The 21,986-nt window shown below is 42.1% G+C and overlaps 1 protein-coding gene across 3 annotated transcripts in view; it reads right to left on the reverse strand.

The window, feature by feature from the left end:
• The window catches only part of LOC146858231 (aldehyde oxidase-like), a 623,555-nt gene that overhangs the window by 353,468 nt on the left and 248,101 nt on the right, over nt 1–21,986 (reverse strand). For all 3 annotated transcript variants that reach the window (XM_085649038.1, XM_085649037.1, XM_085649036.1), the window contains exons 6-7: nt 13,957–14,018; nt 11,185–11,274 (exon numbers count right to left, since the gene is read on the reverse strand). In XM_085649038.1, coding sequence (XP_085505164.1) covers nt 11,185–11,274; nt 13,957–14,018 — 152 coding nt within the window. The remainder of the gene's footprint in view (nt 1–11,184; nt 11,275–13,956; nt 14,019–21,986) is intronic.

Here is a 21,986-nt window from a genome sequence, read left to right on the forward strand (position 1 = left end):
ACCATTTGCATGATAACGAGGCTTTGTTGTATTTCACCTCTTAGCGCCCCAGCAGCTCCACCCGGACTATCGCTTGAATCCCCGTGCCCCCACAGAGCAGAGTCTGTGTTTGCTGACACTGTTAAAAAAAAAAAAAAAACACCGGTACAATGTCTGCAAGGTCCGCGGGCCGCCAAGAAAGGCTTGCCGGGCCGCTGGCGGCCCGCGGGCCGTACTATGAGTACCCCTGGCCTAGACAGTCCAACAGCGCACAAGTTGCGGGTAGATGGCGTCTACCCACTCTTTTCATAGGCTGGACGCCATCTAGCTTGTCAAGAGGCTGGGCACTACAGAAATATGCTAAACTTGCCCCATTGTAATTTCCAGACACCGGGACGCATTCAGCAGCATCTGCACGTTGTCTGCGTTTGTTTCGAGCAGCAACGTGCAGCTGGGCAAGGGGCTTATCAGATTCCAGCTGGGCCCATAACAAAAGCCGAAGTTAAGGGGCCATCAGGCCTCCTTTTGTTGGAGTATCCTGCCTGGGAGTGATCAGGAGCCTCACACCTAAAGGCAATGGAGGGGAAACAAAGGCACACACCTTAATACTTTACAGGTACAAGAGAGGCAGGCTATTGACTTTGTTCACTCCCTGTATATAAGGAATATGCTTAAACTCAAAGAAGATCAGATGTGTTGGTCTGTCCCCGTATTTACACAAATACCTATTTAAATACCACTATTTTATTTCATTTATTTTATAGCGCTACAGAGGTACTCATCACAATGCAGGGTGTCAGAGCACTTTACATCACACATACACATTATACATTGACAGCAAATCATGTGTGTGTAAATCAATGTATAGGATGTGTTATATAAGATAGTGAGGGTTACAAGGTGTAGGAGACACATGTCCTTCGTAGCTCACTGTGCTATATTAGAAGGATTACAATTTATGAACTGCAAGTAACAAAAAGATCTCTGTGTTAAAAGCAGGAATCCAATTATATAAAATAAAAGTCTGTCATCTGCGTGTTACATAATGCACTTTGCAGGAGACATATTAACCCTCTAAGCTACTTTGAGTCAAATCTGAGTACTGCCACGTTTCTCCTTGTTGCCAATTTCTTTGTGGCAGGGTTTTACAAAATAAGGTCCATATTTATCCTGGGTTTACGTTGCCCTTGTGCTATGCAAGGGGATCCAAGGGAGACGCAAAACCTTGAATGATGTCTACAAAGCCGCGCAGGGCCACCTTGCATGGCTCTGCGTGGCTCGGTACATGTGGAATAACGCAAGGCAGCTCAAATCGCTGCCTTGCGTTACTCTGTCCCAGGCAAGCGTTACGTGGGTAGAACGTGGGTGTTCCCATGCACCCACCCATGTATTTTGGTGCATTCCCAGATTTACCATTAGTGGTACACCTGGGAATGCGTCAAACTGCTGCGCCTCCCCACGAGAGGTGTCATAAGGACAAATATGTTTATTTCTCCTCGTTTTTTCCCTCTTTCTACGTGTGCTGCTTCCTGCAGAACACGTAGAAAGATGAAAAGGCCTCTGATGATTGTTTTTGTGCAGAAAGGTGTTCCTTCTTGCACAAAAACAATCCTGTCTACAATGCAGGCACCATGGTGCAAGGATGCCTGCGTTGGGGCTAGGCCGCAGTTTGTGCGCCAGCGCAGACAGAGCAGGAATGGGCCGCACAATGTTCCATACAGCGCATTCCTGCCCTCTCCCTTTCACGCAGCGCAGCAAGGTGGCTTGCTGCGTTGCGTGGAAATTAATCAAGCAATAAAGATGTTATTATTATGTGATAAATATGCCCCCAAACGTATAAGTAGAGGTCCAGATTTTGCGTCAATGTTTTGGCACAACCCCAAAGCAAAATTTGATTTGTTAAATATTGTAATGCACTGAAATGTACTCATGATAGAGGTGATAAGCATGTGAGGTCTTAAGATCTGATGTCACTTCCTGTTAGGTTATGTGTTGTGATCTCACTTCCTGTGATTCCTGTGATGCCACATGCGCTGTCACACACTGCAATGTCACATGTCATGATGTCACCTGCATACTGCCTAACTTGGTTAGCCCCTTCACTTCTTTTTTGGGGCCCTGGTCACACGGTAGTTGTGTGCCAGACTTAGCACCAGCCCTGTAGGCCTTGAAGAAGAGCTGACCTATAGTAAAGTGTCACCCTATTCCTTTATATCTAAATTTGCTTTGCCATTGAGAGCCAGCTAACAAGAATCTATTTTGAAAGCACTCTGCTAGGGTGCAGAGAATGGTGTGGCAATCTAACCAGCATGGTTATCACCAAGAAGTGAGTCGCAGGACTACATCCGTACAGGGTGATAACAAGGTGACCTGCTAATCTTCTGCAGAGCAGAAACGGAAAGTGCGTGTGTCAACTGTGCCCCAGCTTGCTTGTACTTCGATCAAATCGTTTGTCAAATGGATACAAGGTCCGCACCTGTAAAAAGACCACATTATTGCGATAATGGGAACAGAAAATAATGAAATGGTTAGCATCTCACAGAGGCAAGGCTGTACAGTGATGTTTACATACCTGTAACTATGTAAGGTTTCTTTATTGTGCTGGAGAGACCATTTATTGCAGCGATATCCGTGACTTTCAGCAACTTTAAACTGAAAAGCACATACTTTTTTTACAAGCGTTGTATAGTGTATAATGTGGCGTTCGATTAACGAGCGGGAAGAGGGCAAAGGGCGGAGTTTTTCTGTGGACCACAGTTCATCCCGCTGCAGGTGGTGACGGGTGTGCGTGCGCGAGCGCCTGCAGTCGCGCGGCGGTTTACGAACGTATCACCATAAAACCCTGTCTCCTAAGGGGAAACAGACACGTGGGCGGGGGTGTGGTCTTTCTATGAGGAGGGAGGAGCCTCTCAGAGACCAGTCAGTCCCACACTGGCGTCACTAACTCTGCCTTTGTGCTAAAAGGGCATCACACTCGCAGTGACATAGATTTACCGGTAAATCTCACGATCACCATGGTATCTTTGAAAGCAGTGTGCACTTCTTGAACACAAGGGAGCAAGGTCTTACAATCTGTTGAGTGAAGTATGAGCAACTTGGCAGCTGGAGTAACAAGGGCTGTGGAAATTGGTGAATTAAATGTACTCTCTGACCCCTCTCCCCACTTGATACACTGGTACTCTTGCACACATGCATTCTTAAAAACAAAAGCAAACAGTGCAGCATGAACTTAAAAACCATGAGACATTTGAAAATATTATGGGAGGCAAGATGGCGGCTGTGGGAATGCTGCTGGAAGCCACTCATCTTTCGCTCCATGGTCTAAACTTGTAAAAAACCCTGGCTATATAGATGATCACCCCCCTGATAGCAGACGGTGAGCGGCGACTACATGGAAGGAGGTTGCCAGGAGTAGCAACCCAATTTACTTACCTGCTGGTTCGAGCTGCGTTGAAGGCGCTTCTCGGTTGGTGCTGCGGGGGATGCCGGAATTGGTCTCTCCTTGGCAGGATGCCCCCAAAGCAGCCGAAGCTTCCGCTGGACCGAGCGGAGAGTGGCGCGATGAGTGGTAGTGCGGCAGGGAGTCTCAAGGGCCCACCGGCCTCGCGGAAGACTGCGATCGGGAGGAAAGCAGGAGACGCTACTCCCTTGGCAGGAAGTAAGGAGGCGGAGGCAGGGAAATCCAAAAACAAGGAGCAGCGTCTCGGGGAAGAGGCAGACCCTGCCAGACAACACCAGGTGATTCCTGGGATGTTCTCTGGACAAGGGAAACTGAAAGAGAAAGCGAATAACTTCTACTTCGAATGGAGGGAAACTGACAGTGCTGGCAGAAGAGAGCACTGACCCCCCAGTGGACAATGTGAGTACCAGTTTGGCTGCAATGGGGGTCTGTGATCCTATAGAGGGGTGGGGGGGGGGGGCAGGGGTACTTGAAGCCATAACAGTTGACAATCACTATAGCGTGGAGAAGGCTATGGATGGCAGCTCAATAAAAGATCCTAAGTCCATTGCTATTCGGGGCAAGGTTGGGGGGGGACCCCAGAATGTGGAGAAAAATTATATTCCTTAAACGAAGACTCTGAGCTATCCAATCCCAGTGAAGGAGAGATCTCAGAATTGGATAATTCAGGTACGGATTCAGATAGCTCTCTCTCCAATCCTAGCACTCAAAAACACCTGCCTTCTCTAGCAAAAAGAAGAAGGAGAACTCAAAGTGGGAAAAAGCGCAGAGTTGGACAATCAGGATCAGATAATAGCCACTCTAGCCAGCTAAAATGGGACAATACGACTACTCAGTTTTTAACAGAAGATGGTGGACTTTGCAGAAGGCCTAAAGAATCAGCCTGTTCACCCTATGAATGAGGCTGAATCTTCCCCTCGATGAGTTTGATATATTCAACCCTCAAACACATGCAGGGTGAAGCTAGACAAGAGCATAAACAAGCCCATCTTGCAACAAAGAAGCTTCAAGGTGCCATTAGGAAAGTGAATAAATCTGGTGCTGAGATCGCAGAGAGAACTACGGCTCTTGAAGAACGGGTGATAGCATTAGAGGCTGGAACAGAGAACTCAGCCCGACAAGCCACTTCAAATGAAACGCGGATGATGGACGTAATGTGGAAGCTAGAAGATTTTCATTATGGGATACACTAAAAGCTGGGATAAGAGAGGAAACACTGAGGTATGGCTGGGCCTCGCAGGCAAAAGAGAAAAGGTATCTCCAGGAACAATATCGGGCATTGAGTGAAGCAGAAACACAATTAATACAGGCACTTACAAATAAGGGAGAGGCAGGCACAAATTAAGTGGCTTTAGTTAAATCTACAATTTTGGATCTCTCGGCTAACAATGTTGCGGGGATATACTGTGCTTGGCGATCCAAAATGTATGAATGCAATGAGAGAGTGGGTCACCTTTTGGCGTTTCGGACTAGACAGCGAATAACACATGGGGGGATATTTGAAATAGATGATCCCGGGCTAGGGTTAGTCACTCAGCCTCAAGAAATAGGCGCCGCCTTTCAACTGTTTTATCAGAAGCTGTATATGGAGGACATTAGTAATGAGAAGGAAGCCATACAGAACTATTTATCGGGGATGTCTTGTGATAGATTGTCAACAGAAGAGAGGGAGGTGCTAGAAGCACCTACAACAGCAGATGAAATTCAGGACGCTATTAGGTCACTGGCAAATGGCAAGGCAGTGGGAATGGATGCCATTTCTGGTGAATTATATAAAATCTTTGCCTCCTCTATACAGGAGTTAATGATGGAGGTGTTTTTGGAAGCTCAGGCGGGGCGAGGGGCTCCTGGGTCTTGGGGATCAGCTAATATTGTTATATTCCCTAAGAAAGGCAAACCGGTGAAAGAAATGGGGTCTTACCGTCCTATTACTCTAATAAATAGCGACGTCAAAGTATATGCTAAAATTCTGGCTAAACGATTGATGACTATTATTAAGAAATTGGTTTCTCCAACCCAGCATGGATTTGTACCGGGACGCAGTACAATAGACCATATTCAGAGGGTTATTGCTCTTTTTGATAAGGCAGGAATTACCGGGGATCCTATCGGTCTTGTCCTGCTTGATGCGGGGAAGGCCTTTGATAGGCTCTCCTGGCTGTTTCTGTGGGCAACTTTAAAGAGCAGAGGGTTTGGGGAAGGCTTTATCATTGCTATTGAAATAATGTATAAAGACCCTGGGGCAAGAATATCAATAATGGGAGAGATATCGTACACTGTTGTGATCAGCAGGGGGACACGTCAGGGATGCCCGTGCTCCCCCTTATTGTTTGCACTATATATTGATCCGCTAGTCAGAAAGATCGAATACAACAACCGGATTACAGGATTGCAGAGCAATGGTGGGTGTACTAAAATACTGGCATATGCCGACGATCTCACGATTATTACCTAGAATCCCATGAATGCACTAAAGGAAATTGAAAAAGAAGCTGATATTTTTGGAAAGCTTACCAGCTGCCGCCTGAATTCAAGCAAAACTCAAGTTATGGTTGGCAAAGGACTTCAGATGAATGATTCTCGCATGGTACAGAGTGCAATATATTTGGCAGTTGAAGTTATGGCAGATGTTTAGAAGATTACAGAAAATAATCTGAACCCTTTACTATCCAAATTTAAAATTTAATTCAATCGATTAGAGAACCTTAAACTTACAATGGTGAGGAGATGTAATGCTATCAAAATGCACTTTTTAGCAAAGATTCTATATTTTTTTAGTGCCATTCCTCTGAACGTTTGCAGCACGTGGTTTATCTCTATGAATCATTAATTTTCTAGGTTCATTAGGGCAAATTGCCGCCCTCGGAGAGCACTTACATTTTTAACATTGCCAAGAGAGAGAGGGGGATGGGCAGTACCCAATCTTCAGCTTTATCATTGGGCCTCAGTTTTACATAAAGCAGGGATATCACTTAATGAAAAGGAAGAGACAATGTTGATATGGTCTTCTGCATCTATTTTTGGGCTGATACTGGGCGATGAGGCTTGGGGGTGTCTTTTACGCCACATAGAATTGAATTATTATAAAAGGGTAAAGTTTAAAACCCTAATCTGTGCATTTAAGGCTTGGACTGCGGTCCAGAAAAAATTTGGCCTCGGGCGTATTAATGCCTATACCCCAATATTTAAGAACAGTTTTCTCCCAAATATTTTCAATGACGGGCATATGAGGTATTGGTATGATAAGGGAGTTAGGATTGTGGGCGATGTCACAAATGGGACTGAGGTGCTTCTATTTAAGACTATAAGAGACAGATTTGAGCTGGATAATCGGCAGTTTTTTAATTATCTCCAGATAAGAGATTTTCTAGTTAAGAAAACGGGGGACACCTGTGGTTTTTCTAGGGTAAAGTTGCTTGAGGGACTACTTAAAGGCTCAACCACACTAGGGGGGATATATAAAATTCTGAATGAGCTGACACCTGATGATTTGATTAAACACTCAGAGCAATGGCAGAGACTCTTACAGGCGGGAACGGGAGAAATTGAAGACTCACTACACCTGGCACAGATGGTATTCATTGTGGCTAATCTTCAACTTCAGTGTCTTAAAACATGGTTTAATCTCTATATTACACCAGCTAAGATTGCTAAATGGGGCAGGGTGGTAGGATCAACATGCCCCCGATGCGGCTATCAAGCTGCGGATAGCATTCACATGTTCGCTGACTGCCCCCTGTTAGATACTGTGAAGCAGGATGTGAGCAATACTTTGGGAACCATGTTGGGCAGGGAAATTGTTTTATCATCTCAGTTGATTGTACTGGGGGTGGAATGTCCTCTATCATCAAATCAGAGTCAGTCTTTTCTTTTCATAGCATGACAGTCTTTAGACTCTGCTTGGCCACTTATTGGCTTGATCCCGTTCCTCCATCTGGCCAACAGAGGCTAGAAAGATTTCTAGCGGTATATAGGCTGTAGAGAGCTGTTTACTCTAGAAGAGGCCGCAGGGCGAAAGCTAAAGGGCTAGCAATTTGGGCTCCCCTCATGAAATGGCCCACTGTGAATAACAAATAGGAATGTTGAGGGGGAGGTACTTTAGGGGTAGGGGAGTAAAATTCACCTTTATATAACATACTGGAGCATGGCTAATTTGTATACTTTTTCCTGCATTGTAATCTATGCTAAATTATTATGGATACTATCAGGGCTGGATCAGCAGATGGAGGGGTGGGGGGAGGTGTTGTGCGGGAATGGTAAAGACTATGGGCCATATGTAGGAAGCCAAATACCGGTCGGTAACGGCCGATTTTCGGTAAATATCCCATTACCGACCGGTATTTGGGCTTTTGCTATGTAGGGGGCATATTTCAGGATTCGGTAATTTACCGAATCGGTAAAATTACCGATTCGGTAAAATTACCAAATCCTGAAATGATATGTAGGGGGAGTGTCTCGTCGGTGTGTGGATTCGTTATTTACCACCAACTAAAAGTTGATGGTAAATGACGAATACCTGTAAAAAAGCATTATTGTGCTATTTGAAATGTGCAATGTGGCAGACATACATGCCCTTAGGGCATGTATGTGCGCCACATGTGCACACATGCACGAATCAGGGGTGCAACAGGGTGTCAATGTGACACCCTGCCACCCATGATAATGCCTCCCCTATTACCGATTCGGTATTTACCGAATCGGTAATGGCAACTGGCTTCCCATTCATTCCTATGGGCCTCCAGGCCCATAGGAATTAATGGGAAGCATTACCGATTCGGTAAATACCGATTCTTAAATACCGATATTTACCGAATCGGTAATAATTTACCTACATTACATTTACCGATTCATAAATACCGAATCTGTAAAATTCGGTATTTAAGAATCGGTAAATGTAATTTACCTACATATGGCCCTATATGTTTTTTATTTCTTGCTTTGTTGTACGAAAGAAAATTCGAATAAAGACCTATTTAAAAAAGAAAATGAAAACATTATAGGATTGCACAGTCATAACATTCTGGTAAGGGACAGCATCGTAGCTGTTAACAGTGTAGCACGTGCAGTTATACAGGAACCCAAGGGTTAAGGAACCCTCCACACCCAAATTATAGATATATTTCAGTAGCACAGAAAAAGGTAAGGCGGCTAATTTGCTTACTTGCATCAGGTGCCCTGGCATCCTTGCTCTGCCACTGGTAAGGGAGGTCCTCAAAGGACCTGCACTTTGTTTATGTTGTCATGTTTAATTTCATTGATGTGTATTTAGGTCTCGGCTCTATATCACGCATGCATTGTGTCAAAAGAAACATGTTATATATACTTTGTTGGCTTCAGCCCATCCTTAGGCTTCCCATTTGGTGGCTCCATCAACACCCTCCTAATCTTGTTCCCCATTGTGTCATGCCTTTTCCTGTGTCTAGCCCTCCTTGAGAGCATGGACCAATTACTACTTTCCATCCACTGCTCCCATTTAATGACCATTTTAGGAACTTCTTTTTTCTTTGTTTAAGAGCCCACATCAGGAGCGGCTGTGTTTTCAATCACTTCAAGTCCTGCGCTTTTTCTATAAACAGGCCTGTAAATCATGTTCTTATCTCTTGTTTCTTGTCTCATCCCCCAAAACCCTCCTCCCGCTGTTGCTTCCTTCATCACACGCCCCGTGTCTGCTTGCCCTGTGCTTTTCGGACCACCATAAAATTGATCTCCCCACTCCGCATTTATTCTAATCCCGTCCCCAAAACACCTTCCTCCCACTGTCGCCTGCTCCTTCACACACCTCTGTGGCTGCTTGCCCTGTGCTTCTCCAACCATAATGCAACAAGCCTGTAAGACATGTTCTTGTCTTGTTTTTCAAGCCACAGCAAGTTTTTAAATTACCAGGAGAGCATTTGCAGGGAGACAGTGGGAAAATCAGGAATCCCCTCCATAGTCTCCATTGCCTTGCAAGGTCACATGACCGCTTTGTTTCAGCTGCCCTTCACTCACTCATTCTCACCCAATCCCACCCCTGAGATAGTTACAAAAAACAGGAACACGTCATAACAAGCTCACGGGTTGCTACTAAAACAGGCTGCGTGAAGGGCTTGTTTCAATTCACTGGATGGTCACTGTAAAGCGCCATATGCCACTAACTGCACTCTTAGGTGCTGAAGTGCATCTGTATTGTTTCGTGGTTTAGAATACAGCACACCGTACATAAGCAAGCACATGGCAGGCTGAAAGCAAATGATGAGTAAAAGGCATATTACAAAATAAAATAAACAAAGATATTTTCAGCAGATGGCACCCCACCTTTGAGATGTAGATTTGGTAAATGTTGATGCCTGCACCCAAGTAAATTCGCATTACTCTGTTTTTTTAAACTGCGACCTTCCATTTGCAACAAAGAAACAATTTGCACGTGCATGGTCTCTAAGCCACGTGCCAACCATAAAAATTACAGTGGTATGAAATAATACAATACTATTACATAACACTTTACTGCTGATATATCTAAATACTGCAAACATTTTTTACTGTTACACAAATTACTGTTACACAAATTAGCAGGCATGTGTGTGTGTAACATGCGAGTCACAAATAAGAGTTGCACTAAGGCAGACGGGCTTCTATTCTTGAGAGGTGAACAAAATAAGTACCATGATTCTACTAGGTAATTTTGGCAGTACTCGTTAAAGGGAATTGACACATTTCATGTTGTAGTTTGCTCTTTATCAAATGGTAAATTTAATTTGGGTTGCCTTGTGGATGCATGCCTGTGGTTACACAAAGGAGTAACAGTACATCAGCTGCGGGCGCTTGGGTCCTGCATCTGCCTGGGTAACACTTACCATCTGGCCATGCCATGCTGAAACACATTGACAAACCAAAAGCTCTTGCAGTGCCAAGACCGATTGGCTTTGCCAATGCTGGTTATATATGTCCCAAAGATTTAAAGTAAAACCAAAACCAAACCTGACAAACCTGTAACATTACCCCTATAAAGTCCACATCTTTAAATTCCATAAATGACTGATGTAGCATAAATACCAATGTGGGGAGCTACATTTGCCCAAAAATGGTGACAAATTTGAAAACTGTATAATGATACTATAAACTTGTACAAAGTTATTTTTTTCTGGGGGTGGAGGGGGGGTGCAGAACATCATGGAAAAATATTTTCTTGAGAACGTTTCATTTTTGCCTTCCTATGAAAATATCCTAAAGCCTAAAGATGTTACTTTGTCTATTTCCAGGTTATCTGTCTGACTTCGCAGTTATTCATCACTGCACTCACACTCACCCTCTCACACTTGTCATTTGGCTGTCAAGGGACCACTGGTAACAGAAACAGCTGCTGGCACTTGCAGGGAGTTAGCAGAATCGTGATCCACCTTAAGAGCAGAGAGAACAAGCTCTTTGGGACGAAGACCTAACACTTTGGAAGGCAAACCCATATCCGAACAAATTCAACAACTGAAGAGTTTACCGGAATGGCACGCACGGAAATCTTCATGTTACGGTTCAAATATCAGGTTCTGGACGGTGCTTGGCTATGGAGAGCTCTGCAGTGGGTGTGTAGACAAAGCGCACTAGCACACTGAAGGAGCCAGCAGGAGGCATGCTGGAATGCTACAAATCCCCAGCAAAAGAAAAATGGTCATTCTTGTCTGGAGAAAAAGTAATTTTAGGGTGTCCTTAAATTGGAGACTGCCACCTAAGAGGTTCAAGGTTAAAAAGGGGACAGTGAAAAATAAACTTACATTAACATCCTTCCCAGATTGTGAAGCCTCCTCCACCTGCTGATTCATGCAGCAGTCATCATTTTTCGATGCCTGACAACAGTCCAGTTTCTAACAGAGAAAGACAATAAAACGTAAGACTGCCTTGAAACGAAAACATGACTTGAAGCTGCGACTGGCGGTGGGTGGTGCTCAGGGTTATTGAAATGTGTACAGGCAAAGGCCAGCTTAAACATTTTCAATTGTTCTACAGCATTCAAAGTCAGCACCACCCAACAACTGGAGAGTTTTAATGAAAGTCAAACACCAAGGTGTCAGGAGATGGTCAATGAATGTTAAAATAAGGCACTGACTGCTTAAATGAAAGGTGATCACATTAATATAAAAACCAGTACTATTTTACTCAGAACTCAGAACAAATGAGAAATGTGACAATTACAAAGGAACAATGTTGTGCTTAAACTGAGAAATGATATATAATGAATAGAAATTTCAAATTTTAGCAAATGCTCAGACAAAATAATAAATTACATACCTGTAGATAAAGAAAGCAGGCTATTCATTTTTTTAATTAATTTTAAAGAATAGAAAATATTCAAGAGGCTTTGCAGCCACCTACAGGCTGCCAAAGGAATTAGATATATACTTCCCTTTGATCATCGGAATGCGGGGCTTTGGAAAACAACACAGAAATTATGAGACACATGCATCAAGGTAGGTTTTTGCAATTCCTTAATTGCGATTATTAAGAAATCGAAATTAAGGAATTGCAAAAGCCTATACAAGTAGGAATCGCTAAAAAAAAGCGATTCCTAAACATTCCTAAATTGCGTCTCGCAAATTGTGAGTCGTAATTAAGGAATGGCTGCCCATTCATTCCTATGGGTCCACAGGCCCAAAGGAATGAATAGGAATTGCATGCGCAATTTGCGAGTACCCAATAGGTACTCGCAAATTGCACATGCAATTACAAGGGTGCTAAAATGACACCCTGTTGCACTGCTGAAATTGTAATGTGAACACATGTTGCACACACACATGCCCCAAGGACGTGTGTGTGTGTAACCAGGAACTTTGAAAAATGCTCTAAAGTGCATTTTTCAAAGTTTTTGTAAATTACCATCAAGTTCAAATTGATGGTAATTTGCGACCCCTATTTGCGAAATTGCTATTTGCGTTTTCATCATGCATTGCGTTCAGGGAATGCAATTTGCGATTCCATAAATGCAATCCCAATTAAGTCATCGCTATTTTTGCAATTTCTCTCATTTTGATTTTTGCATTTGGGATAATGCATCCCAAATGCAAAAATACCGGTCGCAAACGGGCAGATTCGCAGAATCTGCACCTTTGTGACCGGTTTTTCGCTAGATGCATGTGGCCCAGAATTTTAGCCCATTAATGCTAAAGTTGTTGAGGGCCGGATAAAATCTTGTAGAGGGCTGGATGTGGCCTGCGGGCCTGCCTTAAATGAAGGCTGAAAAAGGAATACATGAAAATAATACAATACTCTGGGGTCCTGCTGAAGGCACATACCTACGATACTTTACGTGCTGCTTTGACTGACTGCTAACATACTCTGTGATGACATTTAGTCAAAACACATTTTGTGTACCTTTGCACTCTCTGGCGCACACTCATATCTGTGGTAAAATTAGGGAAAAGGGCTAGCATAATGTTGTTAACAGTTAAAACATTAACATTTGGGCTTCTTGCTCAATTATGCAGATGGAGGAAGCAGGGGCCTGGTGTACTGTATAGACTTCCGTACCTGTCACTCACCTAGGAACCGCCCCAAATTTATCTTGCCAAAGAAGCTCTATTTATACTTAGTGAACATAGGGTCCAACTGAGGCATTATCCGACAACTATACTAGACCCTCTCGTAGATAAGTTACTATACAATGCGCAAAAACTGACGATTCAGCAGGTGGACTGTGTATTCTACTCAATTTTAAAGTTAATATTTGTGCAAACATAATGAGATGGACATTTGAGTACCACAGCTCAGTTACCGAGGCCTTGTTGAGCTTTTTTTGTTCCTCATGGTATCCCGATATCCCACCCAAAATGTAACTTGGAAAGAAAGAAGGCTGGAAGAAGGCTAAAAAGGCTATTGGCCTCTTTTAGAGTTTGGAGGGAGCTGGAAATCCTCCAAATTTTGTGGGATATCCAAATACAGAGTCTAATCCACCAGCTGGATTTCCTCCACCGTAGGAATATTACTTGGAGTAAACTCAGCTGGTGGATTCTACTCTGCATTTCGAGTTTCAGGCAGACACTGAGGATTTTCAGTTCCCTCCAAACTCTAAAGGAGGTCCTTAGGGCATGACCTGGTGCCGGGGGTTCAGTGAACATTATACTATTCGGGGAGCAGTGGGAAATCAAGAGAAGTTGATGGTGGAAGTTCCTGCACGTTACTTCCCTGTGGGGTGGGAATATGTCACCGCAAATTTTCCGTTAAATTTACCCCTTTCTCCATAGATTAGATTTTTCAATACCACATGACTCTAAATTGGGTCTTTTGTCAACCTTGGCATGCGTAGTTGCAGTCTTTCTCTTGAGGTGTTGAAATGCAAAGATTCCTGCATGAGACACGAGTGGGACGGTCAAGCTTGAGATTTGAGACACGCCTGAGGCAAACCAGGCTCAGTTGCATGGCAGTCGTTTTGAAGCAGTGGCTCATATCCAGTAGTCGCGTTCTGCACCTGATTGCTGGTGTTTCAGATGTGGCTGGGAACATTTCATGCACAATGGATATGACATGCCGATTAAGAACTGTGATCTACTTACCTTACAGAAGGTCTTGCATCCATCTACTATTGGCCTGTATCCTGTACAACGGCACAGATTACCTGGTAATGGAAAGTAAAGGAGTGATCTATAAAAATGTTATAAAAGTTTAAAAACAGCCAAAATATTTAGCACAATGTGAGCCACCGGTGGCACTGGATTAAACCTATGGAATATCTTAATAGAAGCCACCTTTGAAATATTCCATATACTAACCAGTAACAGGAGTCAACAGCAAGTAAGGATACACAAAGAACAGGTTTGCATAATAGTGTCTTAACATTTAACAGTCACGTCCACAATACATGTGCACGTGTATGAGGATACCATTAGAATTTCTGTGCATTTTCATAACACATTTAGAGCACATTTACATTACGGGGTTCTGAACAGTAGAGCTGACTTTACACAAACAATGCTTTAATGAAAATACGTTTTTTTATCTAGAAAGATGGCTGTGCAAACAACATTTTACTGACACCTGTGCATTTAAAGTATTGGAGATGAACATTACCTTCGAAGTGCTGCTCAGGGCATACACTTTACCATTCACTGATATCATTTTGGGTTGATTGCAGCAGAGCTGGAAGACAATTTGGAAGCAACGGCTTTTTTGTGATCACTTGATCACCTTTTTCGCACACTCGGGCCCTCGATGCTTTGGTAGTCCTAGTGAGGCACATGGATCAATTTACCACACAAAGAGATGAGTTAGGAAAAACATCAAGGCAACTATTGTATATTCCTTTTGATGGCTCACTCAAGAGATGGCACACACATGGCTCCATGTGAATCTAGAATACTGGCCACATATCAAAATCTACTCTTGCAGGTATAAATGTATTATATGTCAGTGATGGAGCAGGTAAAGCAAAATTTTGTATACCTCCTCTATTTTGCATGAAAATACTAATTACTTAATTGATTCATATTATAATTTGATTTAACTGAGTGGTGTGTTATACTAACCAACATTTTGCAAAACACAAATTACATGCGGGACTCATTGCTATTTGCATGGCAGAATAACTCTAATAACTAATTATGGTACGCCTATTAACAGTAGTACGTGTGGAGATAGGACATTGCATGATTTATGTTGCTTTGGTGACGTTTGTGTTTCTGTTTGGACCAGATGGTGAGTTTTTATTGCTTTAAATGTCGCTATAAGCTAGGAAAATACTAATACATGAAGGGATTAGTGAGGGTTTAACATTAGAATCTTCATTTCTGTGTATTAATTACTTTTTTGTGTTTGTTTTGCTTAAGCTGACATTTGGGCCTACCAAACCATGACATTCAAAATGGAGTTCAGAAGTGGCCACCGTCTCGTGAGCGCAATGTCTACTGCGCAGACTCGGATGGCTCCGTAGACCTCCAGGCACCCTCAAGTCAGAGCACAGTGTTCCTGGTCGAGGATAGGAACATGGAGGACTGCCAAACTTCAGTTAATGAAAATCAATGCAAGAAACAATGAACTTCCACAACCAGGGAAATTACAATGTTGCATGGTGATGACCTGAACTGAGGAAGTGACCCAGCACTTCTATGAGAACCAAAGTCTCTGGGAAAGTTGAACGATGATAACATTTTCTACAAATGGACCAATCAGACTATAGTATTGCCAAAGAAATGTTTCATGTTATCCAGAATTTTATTATAAAAAGGGTAGTATAATAGGGAGGAGTTATCCCGCACACCCCTACCGACCCCACAGGCGATGACAGATGAGCTAAATGCTTGCACGATTCCTGGTCCTTTAGAAATCTTTGGGACTGTGACGTGCTGAGCAAAGAACTTTACCGGACTTTGAGTCTTGGCCTGCTTTATTGGGACAATTGAGCAGAAAATTCGGTTTATAGCAAGAATAGGTAAATATAAAATGTCATGCGATTTGTGTTGTTTGACTAAATTTCAACTTTGAATGACAGAAATGCTAATTATATAATTGCAAACAAGATTTAGATAAACAATAATTTGATTAACAGAAATTATGAGTTTGTGATTTTTCTATTAGAGGATTCTGAAGCTTAAATGTGTTTTAGCTGGTTCTAAATCACCATCAACCAGTCCAACTAATTGGTCCGTCGACCAAGTGGTGGAGTGCCTTGATGTTAAGGTTAGGATCCTATAGGTGGTGATGCATATATGTATATTCTGTAATATAACTTTTCTTCCCTATAGGTAATAAGGTACCCACCACATTGTCCAGCGCATCATTCCTCCTGTGTGCAGACCTGTGAGAGAAAAGTATGAGTGCTGGTGTTATGGGCCCCACCAATTAATGCGTGTGTGAATGAGTTAGCGTGACGTCGGGTCTGTGATGCAGGGAGGATCTGTAAAAATCTGTCCCCTTTCTTGCGCTGGATCAGTTTTTCTGGTAGCAGATTGGTGGTTTTATTGCATTGGTTTGGTGATTATTGCTTATTGATTTTGATTTTTGATTGTTGATCGCATATGTTTGATTGATTATTGATTTATGTATTAACATTCAATGTTGAAGCGAGTTGCGTTTTCTGTTGTTTTTGAAGACTTCTGGGATGTAGGAAGTCGGATGCCCTGTAGGTACACAGGGAAAACGTGTGGCAAGTGAAGTCGCACAGTGTATTGTCTTGTTGCCCTGTAGGTACACGGGGAAAACGTGTAACGATTGGAGTTGCACGACGCATTGTCTGGGTTCGGATTGGTAACATCGTCGCGTGTTAACATTAGGGACATTTCTGTGTGAAAGTGGTTTATGGATAGCGAAGGCCACCTGTAAAATTTTGGTCTTAAGTAACAGGAGTCAATTGTGAGCTCTGATTACGCTCATCACTGGAAAGGTAATAGGTGTTCCCTAAGCTTGTAAGCAGGGTAAGGTAGAGGGAAGTGCTACTTTATAAACGAATGCAATAATTCTGTGGAAGGGCAGAGGTAAGAGCTGCTCTCGAGAAATACAGGATTCTGTGTAAATGAACTACATTTTCCGTATGAATGTGTGTAAGTGAAATAGCATTCGGTTTAATTGTGAAACTATGGTCTTAATTCTCAGGAGCAGTGTAGTCTCCAACAGGTGTTTTATTTCCAGAGAAACGGTTAGCTAATGCTTGTTAGAAGGGTATGGTAGAGGGAAGTGCTACTTTATCGGCGAATGAAATAATTCCGTGGTAGGGAAGAGGTAAGCGCTGTTTTCGAGAAATACGTAATTCTTGTGAAAAAGGTCAAAACTAATCTTTTGTTAGCGAAGCGGACAGTGATTGTGTTTTTATGTTGTTACTAACAGATGTTTGATTGAAAAGAACGTAAGAGAGAGTTTGCAGATACATTTTGTAAAGGAGGGGTAAACAGAAGCAGGAGTAGTGAGAAAAGCTGACTTCAGAGAAGACCGCGCTGGGATTGGCCAGCTGTTAAGAGATACAAACGCTCCGGATTGGTGCGTTGGTGCATGCCGCACTAGGAGTGGAGAAGTGACAGGGTGACGCAAACGCTCCTGATTGGTGCGTTAGTGTGAGTCGCGCTGAGATTGGAGTATTACAGAAGTGACATAGACGCTCCTGATTGGTGTGTTAGTGTGAGTCGCGCTACGATTGGATAAGACCACAGAATAGTCGTAGGAGAAATCTAGCGATACTGAGAAAAGAAAATGATGTATTACGATCCACCAAAAAAAGAGAAAAATTCCTGGTTTTGAAAGATCAAGAATTTATTTAAAAAACATAAACCGATTGTGACTAGAGAGGGACAGTTGCTTCCTCCACCAAAATCACCCGCATCCTTCATGGTTGCGAAATATGGGTATCATACATGTATTTGGCTAGATAAATGGGAAAAGTATACAAAAGATGATGGAGTTTTAGCGTTTCCAGAACATGGTTCATTTAATTTAGCAGTATTAAGGAATTTAAGATAAAGAATTATGAGATTAGAACCGAGACCTAGACCTACTCAATTTGAAGCATTGACAGAATGGGAAGATAAGATGTATGAAAGAGAAGGACAGCGGAGTGGCGGATGGTATAAATACATGTTTGGAAGACTGTGTGGACAGGAGAATCATGATCACAGAATGAGGAGATGGCGAAGTGCAAATATGGCTGATGGGATGTTCCCTATGAGAAATACTGAAGAGACTAGTAGTAGAAAATGTACAGAGAAGAAAAACAATACAGGATCAGAAGGTTACAAGTAAGGTGTGCATGAGTCGGAGGATGATGTACTTGAGGACATGTTTTATAAAAATTTGAGTCAATGCCACCCGAGGTAGGGAGAAATAATCCCTTTAGGGAATCAGAAAAAAACAACCTGGTAAAATGACAAATGAAAATTCAGCTGAATTAGCTAGAACTACTTTAGAGTTAACTGAAAAGATTAGGGAATTGACTAAAAATATGGAAGCTGTAACTGTTCCTGTAACTATAGGATCAGTGATGCCTATTTTTGATAAGCAAAAGGATAGTGAATATTGTCTAACGATCCCTTACAACAGTAATAAACAAACCAAAATGGAAAAAAGAGATTCAAGAAAAAATCCATGGGGACAAGTGGTAGGAATTTCTGGATTAACTACTCCTAAAAAATTGACAGTAAATCAGAGCCTAGCGAATAAAGCAATAATGACAACAGAATTAGTACCAGGGACACCAAAGAATTTAGAACAAACAAGAAATGAACCAAATCCTGTAGGTCCTACTTCTGAGGAACTAAGTGAATGATTAAGGAGCTTACAGCAAAAGATGCTGAACCTCGACCTTTAGATGTGGCAAAATTAAAAATAGTTTTAGAAGAATTAATAGTAGGAACTATTCCCACAGAAAAATTAAAAGCATATCAGGATGAAGAACTAATGTTTCTATGTAAAAGTATAACATGGAGAGCGAGGAATTTACATGAAAAATTGGAAGAAGTAGCAAGTGAAATGGGTATCGATTTTGAAGTAGACTTTGCTGAAAAAGACATTGAGAGTCTGACTACTGCAGGAAGAATAACTCAAATTAAAGAGCTAATTGCTTTACTGAGAAAATGGGGAGATGTAGATAAATGGAAAAGTAGGTGGTTTCGAAAACGGGACGATGCAACAGACAAAACGTTCGCAGCTTTCCCAGTAAGAGAAAAAGAAAAGGTGGTAATTGAGTGTCCTATGAGGGAAATTCCAGGAGGAGGATAGGTGCATGTCCCCTGGACTAGACAGGACATTTTATCATTTACAAATGACTTTCCTCGCTTGCGCAAGAAGCCAGTGGAGTGGTACAGGCAGGTAGACAGGTTTGTCAAATTGTCAAAAGTACTATGGATTGATTTGAACAGTTTATTTGACATAATTGTGCCAGCAGATCTATGGACAGAATGTAAAATTACAATAGGTTGGCCTACTCAAGAATACCCTAGGGATCCAAAAACAGGTGCTCCTGATCTGGAAGTAATGAGAAAATATGAACAGGTAGTTACCTTCCTGAAAAATAATGTACCTCCAAAAGAAACTGATTGGGTAAAGATTGATAGAACTCACCAAGAAGTAAAATAATCTGTACATGCCTATTATTAAAGATTATTATTGGCTTTTAAACAATACAGTGGTGATAAAAATTTGAGTGAGAAAGATTTCGTCATTTTGTAGATCGATTTGTGTATGGGTTGCGTCCTGAAGTAAGTGAAATGATTAAACAGCATACAGTGGATTGGCAAAATAAAAAGATAGATGAAGTATAGAGGCATGCAAAATATTTTAGCGATGAGATTGAAGCCAAACAACATAAGTTAAAAGAAAAAGCCATGTGGGCTCAAGTGAAAGTGGCAGAAAGACAGAAAGCCCAACTGATTGAACAGGCAAACGGCATGAGCCATATGAAACAGAAACTCAATATTGGGAAAGGGAAAGGACAGATTAGTATAGAAGAAGCCAAAAAGAAGTGACCATGTCATAACTGCGGAAAGATAGGGCATTGGAAAACCGAGTGTAAATTTCCCCCAAGTGCTAATGGCGATAATGCATCATTGAATCCACAAGTGCAGAATGAGGTGAGTTGTCAAATGCAGCGACAGCAGCAGGTTGTTGTCCAACAGTGTCAGGTTCCAAAACCGCCTTTTCCACAGAGCGTAAATCCTCAGAGATACATTAATGAGACAGGATTCTACAACGAAGAACAGGTAACTAAGCTGCCGCGCGCTAGTGCTGTTTCGTAGTATTGGCTACAACGAGATGAGAGTGAGTCAGAAGAGAGTTATTGACGGTGCCGAGGAGAGAAAGAAGAGTGTGTACTTGGCGCAAGTCTGGAAGTAGACCAGACAGGCCCTTTTGTGGATGGAAAGATAAATGACGAAAACATTACTTTCCTAGTAGATACTGGTGCTACTCGTTCAACTGTTAGATCAGCTGATGTTAAAAATCTTCCTCTCTTGGATGAGACAATCCAAGTAGTTGGAGTATCCAACAGACAGATAAAAACATATCTCACTGAACCAGTTAAAGTCAAAATAGGGAAATTTTCCGAAATGCACCGATTTGTCGTGGGCGATACCAGCCCTGTAAATTTGTTAGGAAGGGCCTTGCTGTGCAAGATGAACTGCACAATTTTCTGTACTCCTGATGGTATAGCTTTTGAGACTCCTGATGAGGATGTACTGTACAAAATGACTATAGCTAACACGGAACCTGAAATTACTGAGGCATTTGCTGTATTTGACCCGAAGAAATGCCTCAGGAATTGAAGAAAACAGTGAAAACGGAGGTATGGGATTTCACAGGGGAAGATGTGGGATTAATGAAAAATGTAGATCCCATAAAAATTTCTGTAAAGGAAGGAGTAAGTTAGCCAAATATTCCACAGTACAAATTGACACCCGAGATAATTGCAGGAGTTACTCCTATAATAGACAGAATGATTGAACAAGGTATTTTGAGAGAAATAATGAGCAGTCCATGTAATTCACCAATTATGGGTCTGAAAAAGCCTAATAGAACTTTCAGGATAGTACAAGTGAATACAATTGTTGTATCATGTTGTCCCATTGTACCGAATCCTTCTGTGATTCTAAATCAGATTCCTCATGATGCAGAATGGTACAGAGTGATCGACTTGTGTCATGCTTTCTTTTCCATTCCATTGCACCCTGACAGCCAACAGATCTTTGCGTTTCGGTTTGGCGAACGTACTTTGGCATGGTGCTGAATCCCACAGGGATATACAGAAAGTCCATCGATAGTCAATCAGATCCTGAAGAAGTCTCTAGAAGATTTAAAAATGCCCGAAAGTTTGGTACTAGTCCAATATATCGATGACCTATTGGTGGTATCGAGAACTCGAGAAGCTTGTGTAGTGGATACGGTTGCATTGCTGAATCATTTGGCAGATGGAGGACTTAAAGTATCACCATCAAAATTACAATTCTGTCAAAAAGAAGTACAGTATTTAGGCCATAAAATTGAAAAAGGGCTAAGATAAGTGACTGCAGACAGAATCAGGATAATCAAAGGAATGAGAGCCCCAATGACTCAGAGAGAGGTGAGAATGTTTTTTGGAATGGTTGGATATTGCCGTCAGTGGATTAGTAATTTTTCATTGATTGCAAAACCTCTGGTACGCTTGACAAAGAGTGATGTAAAAGACCCCATTGAATTTAATAAAGAAGAGTTGAAGGCTTTTAAACAATTGAGAGATGGTTTGTGTGAAGCCCCAGCTCTTGGCGTGCTTGACTATGAAAAAGAATTTGAACTCTATTGCAGCGAAAGAAATGGATGTGCACTTTCCGTACTAGTACAGAAACATGGAAAATTGAGAAGACCAATTGCATATTTTTCAGCTATGCTAGATCCTGTAGCTGTGGCATTGCCTGGTTGTTTGAAAGCTGTAGCAGCTACTTGTAAGTCTGGAACAGAGTGAAGGAATTGTGATGGGATATCCTGTGAGAGTGTTTGTGCCTCATGATGTGGCGATCCTTCTAACTAGGAGCCGCACTCAATTTATGACACATAGTCGTCTAACTAAATATGAGAAAGTCATATTAGGTGCAACCAATGTGAGCCTTGTGAGATGTCTGAATGTGAACCCTTCAAC

The sequence above is a fragment of the Triturus cristatus genome, chromosome 3_2 (assembly GCF_964204655.1).
Source record: "Triturus cristatus chromosome 3_2, aTriCri1.1, whole genome shotgun sequence".
Taxonomy (NCBI): Eukaryota; Metazoa; Chordata; class Amphibia; order Caudata; family Salamandridae; genus Triturus; species Triturus cristatus.